Consider the following 25663-nt stretch of genomic DNA (forward strand, 5'->3'; position numbering starts at 1 on the left):
ACGGCTCGCTCCCGCCGGAGACCCCGCGGGAAGGGGGCGACGGGCCGGCCGCCCCCTCCGCTCGGCTGGGTGCCCGCCGCGCTAATCCCTGCCCGCCGACATGGATGCCCGCCGCCGCCGCTCGTCCGCCGCCGCCGCCGCCGCCGCCTCACAGAGGGCGCCGCCGCCCGAGCGCGCCTCGCCGCCCCGCGCCGCCAGACATGGCTGCGCTGAGACACCGCCCGGGACGCGGAGCGAGGGCGCGGCGCCGCTCCGGCCCCCCCGCGCCCCGGATGCGCCTGCGCCGAGGGCGGCGCCGTCAGCGGCCGGGCGGGCCCGGCGGGCGGCGGGGGGCGCGGGGACCCAGCGGGGACCGAGCGGGGACAGAGCGGGGACCGGCCACCGAGCGATGGCAACGAGCGGGCGGACGGGAGCGCGCTTCACCACGACGCGCTGTGGCGTGTCGCGGGGCTTTTCTATATTTACCTTTTCTTTTTTTTTTTTTTTTCTTTTTTCCCTTCTCAAGCGCGGCTCTGTCTTCTCCCCTTTCCCCAAGCTGAGGGGTTTTTTTATTTTTACTGCCCCTCCGAGGAACATGTCCGTCCCTTGTCTTTCCCCCGGCGCACCGCCGCCGGCTCTCGGCAGCCCCTGGGGCTGGAAGAGTCCCAGCCCCTTGTCGGCCGTGCGTGCAAGCCACCCCCCGCTCTCACTGGGGACCGGCGGCACGCCAGCTCCCTGCCATCCGAGAAGAAAATGTCAACTGTAATTTTTAATGACGATTAGTTAACCCTTGCAGCCCACCGCCTGAGTCATGCACCGCACAAAAATGACTTCCCCTTCAAGCCCTAATTTCCCCATACAGAACTTTTCAGCCTCAGTTCTCAAAGCGTTTGACATGACAAAGTCACCACTTTCCGACCTTACGGACGTGGAAGCGACTTCTCCGTGCCGCATGAGGCAGCAGCGCCGGGGAACCCCCTCGCCACGTCCAGAGTTTTGGTCAGGAAAACGTGCTCCCCCAGCTTTGTCACTCTATAGAGTACCGTGCTGGCTAAATAAATGTACAGTACACGATCATGCGAACAGCTTTGTGCTATAGAGTTGTATTCTGTTCTAAAAGCTCCTGAGTAACTGTCTGGTTTGACAATTTAAAATAAACCAGGTCTTTTCCCTATTACTTTCAGCACAGGTTTGGCTTAGCAAATGTATTTAGTTTATTAGGATTTATTTCTAAATCTACGTTTCTTTATCTTCTTCTGCTCTTCTACAATATTATTGCTCATATTGACTGTTCTCCCACAAAACATTTACTCTTAACTAGTCAGTTTGCACTGGAGACATTTTTCTGTGCTGCCTTATTTTCATTTTAATTAGAGGGAGTTTTTTCTCTTAAATCTTTCTTGCACAAACTTAATAGTTTATTAGTCCTTTCATTGTTTTAGAAAAAAATAATTCCTTTGTAAAAATGCATACATTTAAGCATTCCAGTCAATTTCCTTCATATTAACATATTTTCACTGAGAGACAACATTTTTCTCAAGCTCTTACAGAGACAGTGTTTGTGACGTCAGGCTCAGATGCAGCTTTCAGTCCCACATGTTTAATGAAAACAACACAGCGTGGAAGAGAAATTTGCAGAGAAATTCATGTAGCCTGAAACTTACACCCAAGGAAACTTACCCTTCCACAAAACATACAATTTTACAAATTAAAGAAAATTACTTTAATCCCTAACCAGGACAAAAATATATATTAACTAAAGCAAATCTTATTTGCAGAAAACCATAAGCAGTTTTTTCTCCTTCTATTTGCTTCCTAAACAGCTGGAGCACCTTGGAACTTGGGGAGTCATAGTTTCTCTGGAAGTTTCAGGAGGGGTAAGTAGCCAGAGAAATGGACTGGACAATTCCCAACTAGCTTGTCTTAGAACAGGAAAATGTATTATTCTTTCTAATCAGATGTTAACTCTGCATGGCTGCTCTGTGTTGCTATCCCATGGGAAAGGTGCTTAGAGGAAAAGTCTATAATGATGCCTAATCTCATTCTGGAAATTGGATTGATTATCAGCAGACATAGGCATCTGATATATTTTCCTTCTGATGTTGCAAAAGCTCATTTGAAAGTGGGAGTATTTTTATGGTATAAATTAAGAATATATTCCTTTTCTATTTACTGCCTATATAACAAATATTTAAACATGAATGTACAAAACCCGTAATTACAGTTATGGTCTTTACTTTCTTCTAATCTATAAATACATATTTTTCTTAGAGTATTACTTCAAGTGAAATTCTGAATTTCCTGAGATTCCTAAGTACTAATGTGCAGTATTAGCTTCAGTGAAACTAAATTTGTTAATCTTATTATCTTACTTGCAACTCAGAAATTAGAACAAGAGAGTATTTGGTAGGGGAAAATAAATAGGCTGTTTTCAGTCACCTGTTCCAAAACTAAAACTGAAGAGAGAGGGAAAAAAACAGCAATCAGGAAGAAAATTTAATATGTAACAACATTATCTCTAACTGGAAGCTGCAGATCATATTTTGTGTAGTGAACAGAAGAACCCACATCAGTACTCAGAAAAACTACATACACACAGTGTGAGGAGGGTAACAGCTGCACATCACATGCTTCACACTAACAGCCAGCATTTTCTTTAGATTTTTCAGGAATTTACTACCATCTCTAAAATGGGACAATGCCTGAGAGAAAATTACAAGAGGAAAACTATTGATTGTCGTAGGTTATTAACCTTATGCTGATGCACAAGGGGTGCAAGTGGAATTTTACACACTTGGCATCTATTCTTGACAGGAATGGGAAGCAGCGTAGTGTAATAACCTCTTCCTCTCTCTTTGCTCTGTCCAGCATTCCCGCTCGGATACACATCATTCCCTTGGCCTCTGGATGTCTCCACCCATATCACTCACTCACAGTGGTTACTCAATGCTTTGGAAGCCACAAGGCCCCACAGCATCCCTCCATAAGTGTGGCATTCTTGTATGCGTTGCACATTTACCCCAGCACTCAGACACCAAGCCCTGCCGTTCCTCCTTCTCGGCAGATGCAGAAACTGAGCACGGCCAGACCTTTCCGAGCTGTTCCGGGGCAGGGAGCATCCCCCGCTCGCTCCACGCAGCCCGGGACGCGCGGCCGAGCCGGCGGGACGGGCACGGCGCTGTCCGAGGTGCTGATCGTGGCTGGCAGAACAAACGCGCCGGGCCGGGCGGGGCTCGCGGGGAAAGCAAATGTCACAGGTCGCACAGAGTATTCTGCGTTGGAAGGCACCCACAAGGGTCACCGAGTCCAGCTCTTATATGGATGGCTCATACAAGGTTTAAGCCCACGACCTGGGTGTTATCAACACCATGGTCTGACGGCTGAACCAATGGCAGGGTCAGGTATGCCTTATTGCCACTATTGCTGTACTGGGAAACAAATGACCTTTTAGATAAATAAGACATTTTTTATTCTTCTTCACAAGAGTTAGACTGTTTTGCCTTATCTGCCTGTGGTGGGGTTTATATCTTTCCTATTATGCTCTATATATTCCTACATATACATCACTGCAAATGATGTTTCATTAGTATACGGTGACACAGGTACACCACCTTCCTAAATGAAATCCCATAAGTAGCATTTTTATGTCTCACAGTGCATACTTATAAGAAAACATACTTCTTAGCATATTGCAAATATATTTACAAGGTATCTCATGTTCTGCTAAATGTAACAAGGCTTAGAGAAGTGATTTCTTAAACAAATGCTCTTGGAACAGCTAATTCCAGAGCACACAAGATGAGGGATTATTCTCTGTTAAGTCCTAAGTAATACAGAGTAGCTGGTTCAAGTAGTAATTATAGAATATGAAAGCGATGAACAACAGTGACAACATTAATTTCAACATTCTTGGGGATTAAAAGGTCCCAGTCTATTATGGGAACACAATGTCTGAAAACAATATTCTGCAAAACTAAGAAACCTGCTTAAGAGAGAGTAATAAGAATTACCTGCTACCATTTAACAGCACTAAAGCAAACACGTAGGATCACAAAGGCCTGTTTACTGTTGGATAAGAAAAAGAAGTTGACGAAAAAAGACAGCATCACATACTCAAACACTAGATGAGTTAATTCCCCTTCAGAAAAATGAAAGTTCAATGAGGTATTTTATAGCATGTCAGCAACATACTAGATGTAAATGATTAAAACTTTTTAAAGAACTAAGATATTTTATTAAATTAACAACAGAGATTTTTTTGTAAGAATAACATTAGAAACAAGAAGGCTTGACATAATCAGTAGGTCTACTGCATCACTAAAAAGCAAGGGAATGAAAAAAGGATAAGAAAATGGCACAGAAAAAGTTACTAATTTCTTCACATCTCGTCTCAACATAAAAGAGTCTGGGAAAAACAGGATGGCAGCATGTACAGGGTGTGATCACATAAGGAGGATTCTTTATAACAAGGTGTTGGAAAATGATGAGCTAGAGAGCAATAAGCCATGAGTACATTATACTGTACTTCCAAAATTCTGACAATTTCAAAATGGTACAGCTAGTGTGCTTTGAAGAGAAAAATGCAACTGCTTTTTAAAATCATGTGCTATGTCGAAGCATCATCCAATTCTGTAACCATTTTAAAAACAAGTTCTGTTATAAACTTGTTAACTACAAATACATGTTTTCTTTTGGTACTGAATGATGAACTCTATATAATGGTCGACATTAAAATATAGTAATTATATGTGTATAAACTTAAATATTACAGACATTATTTTTTCTGTTTCTGCAAGTTTAATTACACCTTGATAATTATAATAATTGTATTAATTTGGAAAACATTCATGTTAGGCAACCTTTTGAAAATACAATGAACATGTCAGAATACAGACAGCAACCAAGGCCATAACACATTTATTCACAGAAAATTTATTTAGAAATGTCATCAGGTAATGGTTTCCCAACTTAGGTCTGGCAAAGGGATGAATAAGATAGATATTAAGAGAGATGATAAGATAGATAGATCTATTATTGAAATTAAATTAATCCACAATTAGAAAGCAATAATTGCTGGATATTTGGAAGTGATGCAAGTACATCAGTGAACAACATCAGCTGAAATTTCTTTTTAGTCTGCAGATAATGAAAAAACCACTGTGTTTCTGACTGCCAACAAACTGACACCAAGATGCATCCTGATGCCCCTCAGTGGAGCACTTAGTTTGTTTCAGAAATGACACTGTGTTTACACACCATGGGTCTAATCAACATACACACAGCTTGGGTCTAAACAGCTTTCTTCAGTGTGCATTTTAGGTAAAATCATGTGTGTACTGAAATTATTCATCTAGGTGATTAGAAGAACTCGTATCAAGATCAGCATTTTACATAACACAGGACAACCTCAACAAGGTTTAAAGGTTTACATGCAGCACAAGGTTTAAATGCAGCACATAAAGGGATGGTAGTTAAATCAATCCCATGGCATTTTCTATCAATAGACTTATGATAAAAATCTGATTCTGAACTCTTAAAATCAATTTCAACTGTTGACTAATGACTAAATATAGAATGCAATTTACTTTAAAGTAAGCTATCTTAGGTTCCATTTTATGATATGATCAAAACCAATGTGAAGCAACACCTTTGCCCACAATCGTAATTTTTATACCTGTTTTAAATCCTTTCTTTACAACTAGGATAGTGTAGGAAGATCAACCCCAAAACATGTTGTTAATATTGTTTGGAGAATTAACCAAAATTTCAGCTAGCTAATGATAATTATGAGAATAAAATTGTGGGGTCAAGCTGACCTCCTTTTACACAGTAGTTGACAAGGTTTTCAAAATACAGTGCACAGTACTGACTTTGCAAAAGGTCTCAAAAAGCTTAGCTGTCAAAAGAAATCATGAAACATCTTAACCATAAGGGTGTATAGCATCTACGTAGCATCAACATACAATACTGCAGGTTTATCAAATATGACATAATTTACTAGCAATGATACAAACTTTCAAAGAACTGAAGGAAATAAAATATTTAAACATTAAATAAAGTAACAGTGTTAACACTCATAATGGCAAGAAACTTAAAAAGTAACATAATACTATTAAGCAGTGGAATGCAGACCTTGAATTAATTAATTTCATTTTGTGACTTCATACTACCAGATTTAGCTAAGCTCTGGAACAGATCAGTTAAGGACTGGAATAGAGTCACTCTGCAATTCTGTCAGTCTGCCAACTGAAGTAAAGTAAACCTACTTTTAGGACAGCAAATAGTTCTTTTCAAGTGCTTCCAATTGTAAAAGAAAATAGGGGCCATAAACTGTTACATGATACAATTTTCTAGCATAACCCACTGTGCACAAGCCTATATAAAGGCTTTATAAACCAGTCACTCTTCATAAAACTCCACTCATCCTCAAAATAGATCTTTTCCCCACATTTTTGCTCTAAAAATGTTAAATAAATAATAAATCAGACTAAGACTCCTAAAAGGAAGAAAGTAGATTTGTAGGGCACCTAATTTTTTTCTCTCTCTCTTTTTTTTTTTTTCGTGGGAGCTAACAGGTATATAACAAATGATGATGCTGGAATGGCTTTGTAGTTAATACAGTAGGCTGAGCAACAGGAGATCCGTATTCTCTCCCCTCTGCATTTATATATACAGATATGTATAGCCAAAATATTTATATCAAGATTTCCAGGTATGACTCCTAAGTTGGTATTATTGCCAGGTTTCCTACTTCGATATTTGGGATCCACTGCAAATAAGTGTGTTAGTCTAGGTGCTCTAAACTTGAAGAGGGAGAAAAATAGTAAAGTCCAAGTATTTTTAATCTCAACATCCAGTTAATCAGTGGATCCTTTGCAATTTTTTGCAGCCTATCTTTCAATGAAAATAACAGGCCAGCCTTTTTCATAGGCCACTGTTTGGGTTTTTATAGCTGCATTGATTTCTTCCAGTGTTATGAACACCAATCTATATTCAGCACAGCATACAGAGCATCTGCATCAGACAAGAAATAGTGCCTCATATGAAGCACTACAGATAAAAAGAAAGGTAATAATCTCACTTGAAAAGCATCCCATTCATCCTGTACACTGAAGGAGGTGTAGGTGTGATTAAAAGACTGGGTTCAGTCAATGTATAAATAACAGAGGACAAACATAAAGTCCTGTGAAGGAAGGTTGATGTTTAGGACCTGAACATTCTTGCCACCTCATTTCTGTTATCAACTGCTGGATGGTCCTTTTTCAGCCAGACCATGGTAACCATGATTAGGTTATCATGTATGGTAAGAAAGAAACAGCAGAATTCTTATTTATGATTGCAATAATTGCTATTGATGCATGTCGTTCTCTTGGCTGGCCACAGAATGAAAACTGAAGCTGTTACTACAAATTACTTTCCCAGAGAGTGAATCCATGCATCAGAACAAAACTCTACTCTTAATGCAATTTCATTTGCATGACATCTCCTAATTTTCTACAGTCAGCAAGAAATGGGTTCTACAAGCAAATATGTGAACTCAGCTTCAGATGTCAAAGTCCTGGCTGAAAACAGCACATATAGAGGGAACTTCCTCTTTGTGCCCTTCTGCAACATCTGTGTGCCTTCCCCGGGCATGGCTTGATCTGTAGTCCTGTTTGGGGTCCTTCAAAGAACACAAAATAAAACCTGCTCTATGCTCTGTTGTTCTCAATTCCCCTGATACCAAAGGTATCTGATTCATCAGAATGAACCTTTTTTGCATGTCAACTTTCAATGTACCAACTCTTACTCAAAGGTGAGCAAGACATTTCCAGCTGAGGCAATCTGCAGGTAGATGTGTCACAACTTCAATATTTTTTTTCAAGCCCTTGTTAATTGTATTGAGCTGCAAACTACATCTTTGTTTTGTAATCTTATATCTCAAGAGAGATGAGTAACTCACAGAAGCAGTAGCCTGCATCTAAATGAGTTAGCTACTAAGGGATACAAGACATTTCTCCTCAGAGCTGCCTAAGAAATTTCAAGATACCAACTGAATTTTAGGATCTATTTTTAGGTTCTGTTTCTGGTTTTATTGTAAGAATGTGCATTCATGAGGAGAGATAAGGCTGAGTGCTATAATTACTTATTCAAGAAATAAGTATGATTGATTGGTGCACAGAGGACTCCCATGGGAGACTTACAGTCATGGGAGACAAAAGTCAACCCATAGCAGCTATGTTTTTAAAATGAAAGGTATATTAAGTGTTGATGGGCCCTGTCCTACTCTCTTCTGTACATACTTTGTAAGAAGCTAATTCATGTATCTCATGATACATGAGATACATTTAAACTCAGAGTTTAAATATTAAGAGACTGGTAAAGAAAAGTTATAAAACATCTGGAAAATGCAAAGCATTTTAGGCATCGCAATCATTTATTCTAGAGGAGTGTATAAAGATGAAAAACATTAAAGACATCTATCCATTCAGAGCCAGTATTCAGTATCAGTTTATAGTGTCCTTCTTGGAAAAAAGGAAAAAACTATTCAAATAAAAGGTGAAAATGTGAAGCAGATTTAAATCTCTAAGCAACATTTAATCGTGACAAAGTATTGAACAGTTAACTGAGACATCACTAAAATCCCGTACACAGTTATAGTTGTCACAAAACCTATGTTTTTAAAAAAGCAATTATACAAACCCATGTGTTTTCTGAATAAAGATAAATAATAACTCATTCTGTTCAGTAGAGCTCCCTGATATTTTCATCTATAAATAACTATAGTGAGAGTTTTTATTGCAGCCTATCTCAGAGACAACTAGTTTTCAAATTAAGAATAAATAACAGAGGAGGAACTGACCCTTACTTCTGATTCCTGAATTTTTTGTTCTTGGTTCAAATAAATGAAGCCGAGGTTCAAATTATGTATGTGACAGTGATACCATCACAATACTCAAGCTGCAAATAAAGCAGCACCACTAAATTTCCTGTCCATTCACAGAGGATGACAACAGTCACTCCAAACATCCCAGCCAAGGTCAGGTCACCTCTAATACAATGAATGTGCATAGTTATACAAGACAAGCACATGACTTTTCTTTAATAAACCCTGGTGATTTGTGTACTTATGTCACATACCCATCATTGTCCCAATATAGCACTGACTCAGTAAACATGGAGGAATTCATTACAGTTGGAGAACATTTGACTGTTATGATCAATTAAGCATTTTTATCTAAGGTAATGGAAAGGACTAACCACTAGACTACAAAACTTTTGGTAAAAAAATGCAGAGGAGCCTATATTGCACTAAAGCCAGGCAAATTCCATCTTTCATACTATCACACAATCAGACACTACTTGTAACATTTTGCATGGCAAAGCATTTTTCCACCTAGACAATCTCTCCCAGATGCTGCTATTACCAAATTCTGATTTTCTTTTCTGTCAATGTTAGACAGAAAAATTACAATTTGTTCTTCTCCTACTAATCAGGTGCATCTCAAGTGTAATTCCCCAAATTAATTTTGTTGAACATCCCACAAAATTAGCCACTGAAAAGCTATGTTGTGATAGATAACACTTCCAGCCACGTGGCAAACCTGTGATGGAACAGGCTCCTTGCAGTACCTGTGGCCTCATGGAGAGAGAAGCTGGAATGGGTTCATGTTAGGACTTGTGACCCCATGGGGGGCCCACACTGGAGCAGCTTGTTCCAGAAGGACCTGGATATAATTCCTGGCTCTTTAGCTTCCATGCAGTTACACTGGAGGGGGACTGACATACAGGGATCTACAAAGAACACAAAGACAGCCACAGGGACTCTCTGTGTTGTATTCCAGGATTTTAGTAAGTTAGAGAAGTGGATTGTGGCCACCAACAGAGATTATTATTTGGAGAAAATACTAGTTAGAAGTTCAAATTTGGGGATTTCAATGATCAATATAAATGAGAATCCCCATATTAGAAAGCTCAGAATATTCCACCACATAAGAAGTGAAAAGCAGTATTACCAGTGAAAAAGACTTCAGAGATTATATGCATAGGATGACCTGTGTGCCAATACCTTTTCTGGCTTCATATATCATGTAGAAACTGAAAAAAAAAAAACGCCTTATCTGCAACCAAATAGAGAACAAAAACCCCTTGCAGGGGGTGGTTGGAAAGAAGGAAAATTGATTTTCCTGTCATTTGCAACACTGCAAAATCTCATTGTACAAAGCTGAAGATGCATCTTGATCTAATTACTACCACAGGACAACGTTAGTTCAGCTTGATCACTAAGTGCAATGAATACCCTTCCCAGCAGCATAACCAACAAAAATTGCTGCAGAACCATCCTTTTGCTGAGAAGCTACACAGCAGTATCTACCCATCTGACATTGGAAGACTGTGATGTTTCCACAGGCTCACAGCTTCCTTTGAGCAGCACCTGCTTCCTTCAAGCATCCTCTGCTCCCCCGTCGTCCCCCAAGGGCTGCAGGGGCACAGGTGCCTCACCAGGGTCTTCACCACACACAGGCTGCAGGATCCCTGCTCTGGTGTCTGCAGCACTGGTTCCCCTTCTTCTTCACTGACCTTGATGACTTCATAGCTGTTTCACATATTCTCAGTCCTGTCTTGAGCTGCAGTTGTGCAGGCTTTTTCTCCCCTTTTTGAATTGTTATCCCAGAGGTGCTACCATCATTGGCCTTGGCCAACTGGACATAGGGGAAGCTCCCAGCAGCTTGTCACAGAAGCCACTCACATGGGCTCTCACCCAAAGCCTTGCCAGGCAGACCCAACAGACCTGTGCACTGTTCACAGGACAACCAAAGCAAAGCTCTCTGTAACTACTACTTCAGTTCAAGCCACTTAGTCCCATATTTGAATAAGTGATAGTCCTGGGACTGCCACTTCTCTTTATACCTGACATTGATCTTGCTAGCCTAGGTATTAATTTCATGCATCTTGGACAAATTGGTAGTTTAGGTGAGGCAAAAGCAATAAAACCAGAATGATCTCTTTAAATGGCAACAATATGATTTTAGCAATATTGTTAGTGTTCATCCCTCAAAGATTTTCACACCACAAATGCCATTACTGGTCCAAGCATCCCTAGGCATTTTTAATTTTACTTCAGTTGCAATCACCATTTTATAGTACATATAACCTAGGAGCAATTGTATTCTAACTTTTAAACCTCTAAATATCTCAGTCTGATAATATCCTTGCAAAAACTAATGAACTAAAGGAACTGATAGTCTGCAAGACTGAAAACTTGTTCACAGCAATCTGTACGTTTCTCAACCAGCCAAGAATAGTTGGTTATCGGAAGTCTACTGATGCCACTATCACAGATCAAACTCTACTTTCAGTCACCAATGTAATAAGCGCACGAGAGGCGCTGCCAGGGAGGGGCTCGGCCAAGAGCTCCGTGCCCGGGCTCGCAGGGCAGCCGGCCGGGCTCGGCAGGGCCCCGTTGGCCGCCAAGAGCGGGGCGCAGCTCCGTGCCCGGGCTCGCAGGGCAGCCGGCCGGGATCGGCAGGGCCCCGTTGGCCGCCAAGAGCGGGGCGCAGCTCCGTGCCCGGGCTCGCAGGGCAGCCGGCCGGGACCGGCAGGGCCCCGTTGGCCGCCCAGAGCCACCTCCCCCGCGGCCCCGGCGCTCCGCCCCAGCCGGCCGAGGCGGGGCCCGGCGGCTCCGCGGCGGCACCAGCGCGGCCCCGCTCGGCGGCAACGCGGCCCCGCTCGGCGCCGGGGCCCGGCCGGAGCTCCCGCGGTGCTCCTGCCGGCGAGATGGGGCTGGAGCCGCTGTTCCAGGCCTGGAGCTACTTCAGGCGGAGGAAGTTCCGGGAGTGCGCGGATGTCTGCTCGCAGCTGCTGGAGAGGCCGCTCGGCGAGCAGGTAGCGGGGCCGGGCCGCGGCGGGAGGCGGCGGTGAGGGGCGGCAGCGGCCGCGTCCCGGCTGCCTCGGCACCCCGGGAGCCCGCTGTGCCTGCTGCAGCCGCCGGAGGGGCCGGGTGCAGCCCGGCAGCGAGCGCTGGGCCGCGCCGAGCTCCCCGAGCAGGAGGCCGGGCAGCGCCGCCTCTCCGCGCCCCCTCTCCCGGAGCCGGCGCTGCGGCTCCTCCTCAGACACGCCCCGGGGGAGCCCCCCCGGCCCGGCCCCAGCGCTGGGAGGGAGCAGCGGTGCTGCCGGTAGTGCCGGAGAGCTGCCGTGACTGCTGCCGGGCCAGGCTCTTCCAAACGAGAACTTTACCGCACTCAAGATTTTGGGGAGTTAAAGGGAGAACAGCTGAGATTAAAAATCAGGTCTGCTAGGGATGTTCCTGTTGATTTTATACTGATGTTTAGATATCATGGCTGCTGTATTGACAAAATCACATAAGATTAAGAGATACCATTTTTAGCTCAGCTCACCTACGAGCCCTATCTTGGGACAGGAGGCATTTGCTTACTTCTCTCTGCTCTTTTTCCAGCTGCAGAGTCTCTGGAAATGTAGGACATGTTTTTCAATACCTACATATTATCCCACCCTTCTCTAAGAGTAAAGGATTTGGGAAAGTTGCTTCTGGATTAATATTTACAAGCATGTAAACATTTTCTTTGCCATATTTTAAAAACAGTAAATGAACAGTCTTCATCTTAAACACTTTACAGTAAATTCGTAAGTCTCAAAGCATCCTATAGACAGATGTTTTAAGAATCTTGAATGCAGTTCTTTTTATCACAAAGGACAAGTTTTTAAAGAAAGCTGCATGGTCACACAATAATGTAAATATAAAGTACAGTAATTGTTTGAACTGATTTAGGATAGATATTGAAAAGATTCTTTTTTTATGTTTTATACTGCAAGGCACAAGGAGCCATCAGCAGAGACATTTTTAGTGGAGAAAGTATTCCAAGAACATTATTCCTGACCCCTAAATGGGACTCAGTATTGCTAGTATGGGACTAGCATTGTTCCATGCTAGTGCTGTATTTTTTATATGTATATACATTATTGGGTCTTTATATATGTGATCTTTGCATATGGAAGGACAACACTTGATTTGTGAAAGAAACTCTTGAAATAGCACAGATAACAGTAAATAAAAGTTGTAAAGATCATGATGCTTCCATTGCTCTTAATTTATGAAGTTTTTAATGAGCAAAACATTTTTCAAGCTATGATCTCAACATGGGAATGTAAAGACAACTGCATTTCTACTCTGTGCTTAAGCTCAAGTATAAAATGGTATTGTATGGCATGTTGGGAACCAGGAAAGCAGACAGACAAATGACAACACTTGCAGAAAGTTTGGATTAAGTGAGCTGCTGTGCAGCATGAGGAATACTCAACAGCTTTAATCACCGTGCCATCTGTTCTTATCCCCTTGTCCCATATTCTGCTAAGCATGTGCTTCCCAACCTCTGCAGCCAGGGAAAGAGGGATCTTGTAGGAACAGTCGCCTCTGTCACTGTTCAGGGACTCACTTCTTTGAACAGAGTGCATTAGGATATAATTTCAGCTACAGGAGCTGCTGTCCTTTAAAGACATGCCCAGGTTGAGTTAAACAGTGACTCTTACAGCTCAGGGCTTTTTCATGCTCAGGCAACTGGCCTTCTCCCTTTTAAGACATGTAATGTAACAGCAGGCGAGTAAAGGAAAAGACCAACATTGCCCAGCTGGAGAGTGTTTTCATGCCTGAAAGAGATGGCCTTTCCTGTGTGAAAGCCTGCACTTTTTTCCCAGCTCATCTGCTAAGTGACAGCCCCACTCCTGCTCCATTGCATCTGCAGCAGTGTCCTAGAGCTATGGGCTGCTGAAACCAGCTTTTTACAATAGCCTTAGAAGTAGGTGCATTTTTGCCACCACACTTGAAAATGTAGTAAGGAATTTTCTTGACCAGTATATCTTGACCTATGTCTTGATTTACCACTTCCTGTACATATGGCTTAGTATTTGGGATATGTTTGGATCACAAGTATAATGACGAGAAGTTCTCCTTTAAGAACATGGCAAATGATGATATAAAGATCTTAAAAATAAGTTTAGTGATGATCTAGTCAATAGTCACATGTTCATACATTTAGAGGCTGTCTTAATTGGTGCAGAACTCTCTTTGAACCCTGTAACCAGATGCAGTAAGCCCTAGGAGGTTTTTAAACTTCTTTGTTGACCTTTTAGCTAACTAGGCATGAATCAGAAATTTTCTTACATAGCAGTATCAAATACTGTGCCATTATAAATCTTGAATTCTTAAAGGGCACAACAGCAAAATTGAAATGTTTTAAAATCAATGAAGTTTTCCTGAAGATGTCTTAGAAAATAACATTGTGATAGAAAAATAATTAGCTGCTACTGGGTTACATCTTATGGAAGATTGAATTTTTTTTTCTATAAAATGTCCTGTGCATTTCTTCATTTAATAATTAGAAATATAAATGGTGTTGGTGGAATTCACTTCTATGTTATCTTAGGATAAATAAAAATTGTATTTTGTGTGACTGGCATTTGGTCATAGAAACATGTAAAATACTGGTGTTCAGTTTAATTATTTCCTATTGTAAGCAAACAGACCTTGTCTTCTGTGTTTATAGTAATAGCATGACCTAGAGGAAATACAATCCAGGACTGTCTCTGTTGATCATCCTGATTAGTCACCTAATCTGATTACTCTTTGTGTTCCATATGTAGGATTCAAGGCAATAAACAGAACCCATGTATCAGGCCTGCTCTAGTTTGACAATAGAAAAAAATTGCCTGATATAATTGACATATAGTAGATGTTCTACATTTAACTTAATTAATGGTCTTCTATGAGGATTTGCTTTTGTTCATTCATCCTTTCTTCTCCCACGTTGAATTTTCAGCTGCTATAATTTGCATACTTGTTTTTTTAAGGTCATAATAAAGTTATCATGGATATGTTTATGGGCATTGAACATGATTTAAAAAAGCATCTTCAACTGAAATCACTTAATGGTGCAAGAGACTGTGAGTTTATGCATGAAAATAGTAACAATTCGAGTGACGTCATTGTTCCTGGATAAAGGTTTGGGGTTTTTTCTGTGTTTCTGCTCTTAATCATTTGAAGAGCATTTTCAGAATATAATGATTTTAATATTTTGCATGTATTAAATTGTATTCACCTAAAACTAATTGTAGAGTGAAGCCTTATTATAATATAAGGTATGTGATATATTCCCTCTTCCAGGCTATAAGCGTCAAAAAACTTAATTATTCTAAGTATTCTTGATATTCACATAAACTGACTTTGCATTTTAATATTAAAGTGCCCTCAGTGGATTTAGGGATCTGGATTAAATAGTTCCTTCATTAGTTTTACAATCTTTTGACTTTCAAGGGAGCTTTATATGTGTAAATGAATAATAAATTTGAGCTTTTGTTTTGAGAGACAAGCTTTCAGGGCAATGCTATTTGTTAATCCTCTCAAAATCTAGTTCCTGTGGATTACTTGCATGTGTAGCAACTGCTGGATCCACCCATGTTAAAATATGTTATATTCTAATGTAATTTTTGTTATTCCATACTTTTGTTTAATCTGAGGATCCCGTTACCTGCTTGAGAGTTATTTAAAATCTAAAGGTATTTATTATCAAAAACTGAAACAATGTATTAGTATGTATGAACAATGCATACTCTCACCTACAATTATGAGAGTGCAATGGTTTTAGTATTATTGATCAACTCTACTTTTTTGCCAAAATCATGAGGGATGAAATTTCTGAATTTTATAGTAATATAAGTGCTCCTACATAAGCAAATTCGTTTGATTTTTAAATTATTTTTTAAAGTATTGAACAATGCCTAAAGTAAGATACACATCTGTAACATCAAGGCATTTTTGTATCAGTGTTGACATAATATTCCAAACTTCTCCTCATTAGTTACTGTAGCACATATGGTATGGAAGACGTCCTACTGTTCTTAAATCCATCTTCATATGTGCTGTAATACTCAGACACAATGGGATGAACAAAATGTAGGCTGAAATATCTCAATGTCCTTTATTACTTAGAAAGCTGAATAGTTTGGTTTTTTAGGAAAAAAACTGCTATACATAAAAGAATTGTAGTAGTTCATTTAATCATTCAACTGAAATGCAAAGCCAGTTTCAGTGCCTTAGTCAGGCCCAGGTACATCACAGTAAACTGAGATTAATCCCTGAATTAATGTTCAGTTCCATAGAATACTCAATGTGTAAGATGTGTTAGGCATTCTAACACTAGTGAACAACTTTTTGGCTCCAAATACAATCCTTTAAAGGCCACAAATTCCAGTACACTAGAGAAGGAAGATGTCCTTCACCAGTATTCTGGGTCCCTGCTGTCATATAATTTACTGAGTAAAAAGGTTCAAATTGAAAGAAGTAGACCATGCCTCATACTGCAGAGGGGTGATCGTGACATTGCCATTCTCCTGGTGGGACAGAACTCAGCTCTGTGTCTTGGCTGCAAAGCAAACAGCAGCAGGGCAGTGCTAGAGCTGGGAGAAGACATTGGTGTGCTCTAATAGCAGCCTTCTGATACTGATACATACAAGGAGGTTCTCAAGAAAATGGAGCCAGGGACCACTTGCAATGGTGCAGGGAAGTGAAGGAGGCTTTGGCTTGGTATGGAGAAAAGCATTTCTCTATAAGGATAGTCAGCAGTGAACAGGTTGCCCAGTGGCACTGTGCAGCCTCCATCCTTGCAAGTTTTCAAGATCCAATTGGACAAGATACTGAACAACCTTAGCTGACCTCATAGCTGACCTGGCTTTGAGGGCTTTGGACTAGAGACCTTCAGAAGTCCCTTTATAGTCAGAATTACTTGAAGATTGTGTATTCAGTCCGATACAGTTGGTTTAACTGTGATAGATTTACACAATGCCAGATATGCAAGAAATTTTTCACTACCTCTAGGAGCAGAAATGATCTGGCACTACAAAAGACTAATAGTGATTTAGAGAAAGTAACATTCATTTCCTACCTTCCTTGTCCAAAGCTAAAGTAATACATCAGGAAAAACTCATCCACAGTCCCTGGAAATGAAGGGTAGTTTAAATATTACGTAAATATGATAATTACACATTAATTTGTAATAAACCTACATTATTTCCTATCAGTATTTACTCAATTTTACTAGAAGTTTTCAAGTAGATGCAAGTTCCAGCTTTTTCACTTACAGCAAACTTCATCTGGTAGCTTTTCTTTTGGTTTTTTTTTGGGTAGTGCAATAGGCTGTAATTTGATATTTATTCCACTTGCAATATTACTGTCCAAGTGCAATGAATACATCATTTTCATCATAAAAGTACCATGAAAAAGCCATGGAATTTTCTTTTGTCTTCTTGAGTGGTATCATTGTGATCACCAGCAGCAGCTAAAAAAGTGTGCAAAAATGGATTTTATTAAGTAGACATTCTAAAGACCATGGTGTGATAATCCAGTTAATTTTTAGGAGATGTGCATATGTCTTCCAAGTTCATTTTCTTTTAATCTGTCATTTTTCAGCTTCGTAATGCTTGCATGTTAATCTAAGATTTGGCTAGATTCAGGAGAAGCAAGAAAGCAAAGGTATTAGAAAGATACACTTACTGCAAATTTACTTTCATTGTGCAAAACATTGATTACCTTCATAATGTGTGTAAGTTGAGATAATGTAATAAAATGAAAATTTGGATATATGTGTCAGAGAGAAAATTTTAGTGCAAAATGAGGTCATCACAGAGTATAAGCACATTCGTGTTGTTGTTTTTATTGTTTGGCATTTCCATTCCTTAGTTTCTATTTTCTCTCTTTTCAGGAGCTTGATTCTGAATATACTGTGTTTCAGGTAAAGTTCTTTCCATAAATTCAATCATGAGATGCAATCATTGGGAAGCTTTTCTGATACACTGAATAATACTTGCTTTGTAGTTATGTCCTCAATAGCATGAATTTTTTTTTGGTATTGGTAAGGCATTACTTTTGATGAGGGGAAGATATTTGATATTTTGAACAGGCAGCTTTTATATTTGATAGAATTTTATTTCTCTCATATTTTTCCTATATCTTTTTTCAGCAGTTCAGTGCTTTCTGAAAGCTAAATTGAATCTACCTTGAGCTGAATGACCTTCATCTGCAGATGAGATTAGGAAGAAAACAACATGTATTCACAGACAGAACAATGTTTGTGCTCTTAGGACTCACTTTCATGTTTTATTTAATGCATGGAATGGTGGGCCCCTGCCCATGCTCTTCCTGCTCTTGCAGCTCAGGCTCACTGCTTACCTTGTGCAGAGTCTAGAAGCCTTGTAGGTGCATGATGATGATTTGCATAAGTGATGGAAGACTGAGAGTAATTAATTAATTTTCCCTCTGCCCACATTAGCTCTAGATTATTGCAATGGCAAGGATAGTATTGGGCAGGTGATGGCATCTTTTGGTTCCAGCCTACAGTCAGAAGATACTAAATGCAATGTGAAATGGCATTTTTAAATACAGCTCCATAACATATTTTACAGGTCTTTACTCCATGAATTCATGCAAGTTGTTTACATGGAGAATGGTTTCACTGAAACACTGCTGGATATCTTTTTGAGTGTAATTATTACCCTTCACAATGTAGATGTGTTCTGGGGTTTTCATTGTGTATGGAATAAAATTTATTATAATAGAAAGGATTATTGGGGAATACAAGCTCTTGAAAAAATATGTTACCATGTTCAGAGAAAACAAAGTCTATATTTTTAATTTGGTTTTTGGACTTTTCAGGAACAAGAAGAAAATACTTGATTCAGTTACAAACTTCTCAAAAACTGAGTGAAAAACACTATGTCACTTCTCTTTCTGGAGTTTAGACTTACATGCTGTATACTGTATACTTATATACTGCATCACATTTCTGTACCTCTTTAATTGCTATTAGGTATTATAAATTTTCTGATTATGAGTTAAGCAAGCTAAATTTGTTATGTTGTGGATATGTGGGTCATCAGAAATGAGCTCCCCTTTCCTTTTCTTTTCCTATAAATGCCTTTTCATATAAATGCAGTTTATCTTCATAAGCTCCAGACATGGTGCTTATCACAAAACAAAATTATCAGGCCCACAAAGAGAAAGCAGATAATCTGTAATCTACAAACAGATGTTTAATTAAGGAATACTGTATGATATTTGAATTTTTTGTTGGCTGTGAAGCCTTGGACTAGGAGCTTTACACTGGAAGAGATGCCTAAGGAATCTATTTTTTATGACAGATATTTTCCCAGTAATGACAAAGAGACATGTTGATTTTAAAAACACATTTTCACATGGTAGTTAGTGGAAAAATTACGATAATACACTTATGCCTATGTAAAGAGCTGACCTCAGTTTTAGCAATTAGTGTAGAGGAGTTACTACTTCTAATTTCCAGGAAAAGATCATTACTATAGGCAGATTTTCTTATTTCTAGTAGGAAATTAGCCTGTGCTTGGCTATGCAAGAGCTCTAATTGGAGAATATTCCTCTTGTAGACATGGTCATGTTGACTGTAGATATACATGTCTTTGAAAAGAACAGAGTAGCATCAAGGTATTAAAAATTCAACAAACTAAATACTTCATAGAATAATGAAAAACTGTTAAAGGTGTTGAACATCTAACAGAAATCTCAACATTAATTAAAGGCTGTCATCCTGCTACATAAGAATAAACTAAGAGAAAATAAAGGAGATCTGGATTATGACTGGCCTAGATTCAGATCATCCTGCTGAATTCCCTTTTCTTCATTCTTGAACAAAAATTTCCAATTGTGGTTGAATCAGCTGGCTGACGTCCTCCTTCTGCTTGGAAGAAAGCACTTTTTAAAAGAATAGTTAAATATTTCAGCATCTTTAGATACACTTTCTTTTTGATTGACACAACTTTGCATAAAAGTATAAGGAAAGTCTAGAGGAAATGACAGGGTGAATGAGAAGTGTCTCATTAAATGATTACTTAAATTATTAAATAAACTTGAGTTTCAGATCTTCTCATACCTCTTACTTAAAGAACAAACATTTCCATGTGTTTGACCTTTATTTCTATTAAGATGGTCTGTTTCTAGTTTGAAAGGTCTCCTTAGCCAATATTTAATATGCTTTTCCACCAGATTGCTGTACTCTGTGTGAGAAAGGAAGCAAATCTAATTATTTTGGCAGTGATTTTTACTCTGGAAAAAAATATCTTTTCAATATCTTATGGAAGATCAGGGATTGGTCTTGTGACTTCCTATATCATGCCAGTTCTATGAGTACATTACAAGCATATCAAATTATCAAAGTGGTTGGACCTGCACTTACTTTGTTGGTATTTCTATATGGCTGCTATTGATTTTTCTTGTTTTCTTTTTTCTCCCCACTGATTTGGTGTCTTCACAGTCTACACAAAGCTTGTCACATAGGCTAGAGTTATGCTTGCTTTTCCACGCTGCTCAGATTATCCTCCAAGACATACAGTGTAGTAATTTGTCAGTTCAGGTCACTAAAATGGATTTCAATGCTCTCATAATCTGCAATGCCTGGGATGTATATTTATACAGTGTTTTACAGCTGATGCTTTGAATAAAGGACTTAGTCTCCTTTTATACCTCCATCAGATGGATGGATATACTCAGCTGTTTTAAGTCAATACCTTATTCAGGCCTAATAAAGCTGTGAAGTGAATAATAAATGAAAAAATTGCTGATTAGATTATTTACTTAGTGTCTTGAAGACATTTTACTTTTTACTTATCCTTATTCAGGCTGCCTGGAACCTGAAAACACGGGCTTTGACAGAAATGGTGTATGTGGATGAAATTGATATGGATCAAGAAGGAATCGCAGAGATCATCCTGGATGAAAATGCCATTGCTCAAGTTGCACGTAAGATTGACTTTCACTTAAATACATTGATTCAACAAGAGCTCTTTTGGCCATCTCTTGTCATCTAGAATTGAACAAACTGAGGTGACCTGATACAGCATTTAGTATTGGTAAAAAAAGCATTTTAGATTGTTTTATAGCAATGTTGAGATCCACCATGTGTTCTTGATGTAGTACTTAGGCCTGTCGGACTAGAGTTCAGACCATGCTCAATTGTGTTTAGTCAGCTTTTCCTCTACATTTGAGGAAATGTCATGAGGATGCAAGTGGTCACTTGATTTTTCCACCAATATGTTGATGTCTTTTACTCCTTTCTGGCTTCTTTAGGCATTGTGGGAAACTAGAGAAAAAATCTGCCCTCAGTGTACTGTGAATTTTATCCACATGCCTGTAGTGCAGTCAACAGTCAGATACCACCTTTTGGCATCATGTCCTGCAAACATTATCTGAACTGATTTTCTTTCTTCTGCTTTTCTCTACTTCATTTTTCTCTTCCTTCACAAAGCAGTTCTTCAGCTCTGACATTGTTTCTTCTATGCAATTATTTTTCAGCTTCATCAATTCCCTTTCAAGTGGACAATAATTAGTTGTCTTCCACTACTTTTTTGGCAGTATTTATATTTTTCTCTGTTTCTTTAGTACAGTTCACATGGAAGTTTTTATGTAACTTATTAAGCATAGCTCTCAACCATGTAACATGTCAAGGAATTCAAGGGAAGAACTGAACATAGACCAAACTGACACTTGAAGTGTTAAAAGCTTTTCTTGTCTGTCTGGATGTAGGTAATTGCATATCTATCTTCTTCCAGTTTTTAAAATTTTCATTACATGCTCGGTCACAGTCAAGCAGTACTGGAGATGTGTTTATACATTGTGATCAACTAATTATGGATATCTGTCTTAAAATACCATAGTAATAAAATTTGGAGTTTAATTTGATTTTGTGCCCCCTGTGGTAGAGATTATATTCCAAGAAAAATAATTTGATGAATATTATTTAGAAATAAGGCATTCTGGAAAAATATATTCATGTTATGTTGAAGCTGAAAAAAGGTGACCTTCTGGATAGTGTGTCACAGATTTCAAAACCAAAGAAAATTATTACAATAGTGTAGCCTCCACTTACGTATCATTGAGATAAGACTTTGCTATTTGTGCTTCAAATCTGCTAGATGTGCCTGAGCTAGTATATAATTTTTCAGAAAGTATAAGAACTTTCCAAAGATAGAGAACTCCCTGCAGTCTTTTGTAAATTATTAAATTTAATAGATTTTATCAGTGTGCCATATCTTTAGTGGGAATTATTAACTATAACTCCACCTGCTGCTTCTTTGTGAACATTTTATGCCTGATACAAAGTTATTTTCAAAGGTATATTTCCCAAGTAAGTAGTTAAATCTGTCATTAAATCATTCAGTGATCTTTTCTTTGATAAGCTAAACAATCTTCTCATTCTGAGCTATATATTTTAATTTTTGAGTTGAGTCTTGAAAGTAATTTCTTAAACCTTTCTATTTATCCACTTGTCTTTTGTAGTCACCAAACCAGACAATGATCCACTCACATGCAGAAAACATGTTTTTCTTCCCATACCTTGATTTTACTTTCTTTATACCTCTGGGGCGTTCTAATGTTACACGTTTGCATAAAAAGTAAGCACAGAAATCACTGAACAGAGTGAAGATGACAGAGTCAGTGGTGTCTAGGGACAGGATCAGAGGCAGTGGGCACAAACTTAAGCTCAGGAGGTTTCTTCTGAGCATCAAGAAACAATTCTTTTTAACTATGAGGGTGACTGAGAATTGGCACAGGCTCCCCACGGAGAATGTGAAATCTACCTCCTTAGAGCTATCCAGAAAGTATCTAAATAGGGTCCTGGGCAACTGTCCTCAGGTGTCCCTGCTTGAGCATCATGGGACCGTATGACTTCCAGAGGTCCCTTCAAACCTCCACCATTCTTTGGTTCTGTGATTACTCCACTTCTACATTTGACTTAATAAATATGGGTGCTGACTGACTGTGGGCTTTTCCTTTTGCTGTTAAAGTGTGTTAGCCATAGTTGGTCTTGACTCAGGTCTTCATTGTGGCAGATGTTTCAGGATATCCTCCTCCACTAAAGTCATAGTTCCCAAACATAAAACTGTGTAGCCACACCTCTCATATTACAATTGGTATTGTCTATACTTCACCTATTAAGCAGTTTAAATCCTTCTGCATCAGTTACATATCCATTTCAGTTTTACATCTGCCCTTATCTTAGTTTCCAGATTAAACTCTCTTAATTATGACTTTGCTGTCAGTCGTCAGTTATTAAATAATTACTAAAGTGTATAGGATCCATGGGAAAAAACTACTTTTCTGTGGTTCCTCTTTATACATATGTAATGATATCTTTCTTCTTATAATTTTGCTGTGTTAATGTTCCATCAATCTTGTTTATTAATGAAAATGTCCTAGAGCACCGTTTTACAGAAAAATGCACTATGTTCCTTTTGGACTATTAACACCATTAATTTTCTCAGGTAATATTCTAATCTTGTTTAAAAGTGTTACCTTGACAGCATATTTTTCAGAAAGTTGTACTAATTGGCATTGTACTAATCACAGCTGTTTCATTAACTGGGGAATTAAAGCAGTCATCTGCAGTCATCACTAACTACTGAAATTTCACTCTTAAATTCTGACACTTCTAATGGCAACATGCACTGCTGTGGCCTTTTGCATCTATTCATAGCTAATTGGCTTGGGAATTCTCCAAGTAAGGACTGAGTTGCCTGGGGTGAGGTCAAAGGAACGGTAAGCATTCTCCCAGTGCACCAAAAACTCAAAACAATTGTAGTTATTAAAAAACATGTCTGAAAAAAGGAATTTTAATGTCTTGCCTTTTTTATATTACAGCAATAGTTTTAAAAATAGTTCAGAAAGTGAACTCTTTGTCTGCTAGTCTAAAAAGTTGAAAGCAACTTTCCTCATTTCACTGAAGAGTGCCTAGTTACCATGTTAGAAACTCTGCTGAGTGAACTGTCCACCCTTTCTGTTATGGAGTAGAAACTTCAAGATTTACAGGACCGTAGAAGGCAAGTAAGCAATAGAAATCCTGAGGGTGTTCAGCGAAAAGAGAGAGAATCCTAGGGTTTTTTATTTATTTTAGCACAATTGCATATTTAGTTGGTTTTACCAAGGAGATCATGGTTAATACTTTCTTTTGTATTATTTACCTTTAAATACAGCTGTAGTCAGGTGGCTGCTTATGGTTTGTTTTGGGAAAAAAAGAAGAAAGGAAACTGTCTACCGATCAGTTTATCTTCAGTTCTTGGAAATATTTGCAATAAAAGCAGTTCATAAGTATATAGAAAATACATAGATGAGTAACAGTGATTTGTCAGTAATTATCTGTGTCAACTTAAATCTCATTTATTACTATACATAGTAACAAGCAGTAAAGAGACTGCAAGGTATAGATTTCATATATTGCTTTTAACTGAGTGTTTAAAACCATCTCATAGACATTCGCTTAGCAGATTAGAAGAACTGCCCAATCAAATGCCAGTGAATGAAAATCTACCTGCAGGAACTAGTAATTCTTAATGACCCACTGTTAAAACAGAAATATGTGAAAAGGGAAACCCTTCATCAGTTCACCTGAGCTCAAGTTGGTTCAGTGTTTTCATTGATGACCTTTGGGTAAGGACGAGTTCACACTCTACAGTGCTCTAAATTGTAGGTGGTCTAATTGTAGGTCTAATGTAATGAGATAACATTCTCCATCTGTAGGTGAAGGTTTAGATTTACTTACTCAAGTCTGGGTACCAGATAGAAAATATACCATTTCAAGTTGGTCTGGTCTCATCATTTCTGTTACCTTCTACCTTTAGCACTGTGTGGTGTTTCTAAGATGTTCTTGACAATTGTTTGGGTCAATCTCAGTAGGCATCCACACAGGCACTTATTCGCTCCCCCCAGGTGGGATGGAGAAGAGAATGGAGAGGGTGAAAGAAAGAAAACCTGTCATTGTTTGGCAGGTTTCTTGCAAGTCTTTCAAATTATCATTAGTAGAATGCAATATTTGGGGTTTGTCTTCTTTGACCCCTCAGTTTGAATAAAGAAATTTGAGGCTTACTGTTTATCATAAAACACAATCATGTTTGAAGTCCTCTGGACAAGGGTGTAATATCTCAAAGTGAAGTGAGAAATGCTCTTATTTTGTAGGACCAGGAACATCTTTGAAACTTCCTGGAACTGGCCAAGGTGGAGGCCCCAGCCCAGCTGTCAGGTATGTGATAGTTTTTTTTTTAAAATGTAACGAGTTCAAAATGAACAAATCATTCTGAAAATGAAATGCTTTGGGTATAACTGTTCAAATTCTCTATCAATGAATACCACCTAACATAAGGATAATGTACTTGACATCTCCAGGCCTGTAACTCAGTCAGGAAGGCCCATCACAGGGTTTGTGAGGCCCAGCACGCAGAGCGGACGGCCCAGCACCATGGAGCAGGCGATACGAACGCCCCGAACAGCTCTCACAGCTCGGCCCATCACCAGCGCCTCCGGGGGCTATGTCAGGCCGGGCACGGTGAGTTGCTTGCCTCTCTTCCCAGAGTGGAGCATTTCTTGGTCACAGTATCTGGCACACTGATACTGTAGTTTAGTTAAAAGATGCCTCTAAACTCAAGTTTGAAGGAAGCGAGTGTTTTTAATTTTTTTAATTTTTTCAAAATAGAGTTTGAAAATATTACTTCTTGTGCATTTGATAGTCTGGTTATGTAAAAAAAATGTACATAAATTCACATGTTCACCAGGATTCATATAACTTCCTTACGGGGTCTCTGGTGTTGAGATCACCCCGAGCTGTTAGAAAGTCACTTTTTC

At 39.1% G+C, this 25663-nt stretch overlaps 1 protein-coding gene across 1 annotated transcript in view; it reads left to right on the forward strand.

Moving 5' to 3' along the window:
- Nucleotides 1–11653: 11653 nt before the first annotated feature.
- The window catches only part of TTC8 (tetratricopeptide repeat domain 8), a 40739-nt gene continuing 26729 nt past the window's right edge, over nucleotides 11654–25663 (forward strand). Inside the window, exons 1-5 of the mRNA XM_066552618.1 lie at nucleotides 11654–11844; nucleotides 17730–17759; nucleotides 20671–20791; nucleotides 25001–25064; nucleotides 25208–25367. Of these exons, the coding sequence (XP_066408715.1) occupies nucleotides 11737–11844; nucleotides 17730–17759; nucleotides 20671–20791; nucleotides 25001–25064; nucleotides 25208–25367 (483 nt within the window). The 5' untranslated portion in view covers nucleotides 11654–11736. The remainder of the gene's footprint in view (nucleotides 11845–17729; nucleotides 17760–20670; nucleotides 20792–25000; nucleotides 25065–25207; nucleotides 25368–25663) is intronic.

The sequence above is a fragment of the Molothrus aeneus genome, chromosome 6 (genome assembly GCF_037042795.1).
Source record: "Molothrus aeneus isolate 106 chromosome 6, BPBGC_Maene_1.0, whole genome shotgun sequence".
Lineage (NCBI taxonomy): Eukaryota > Metazoa > Chordata > Aves > Passeriformes > Icteridae > Molothrus > Molothrus aeneus.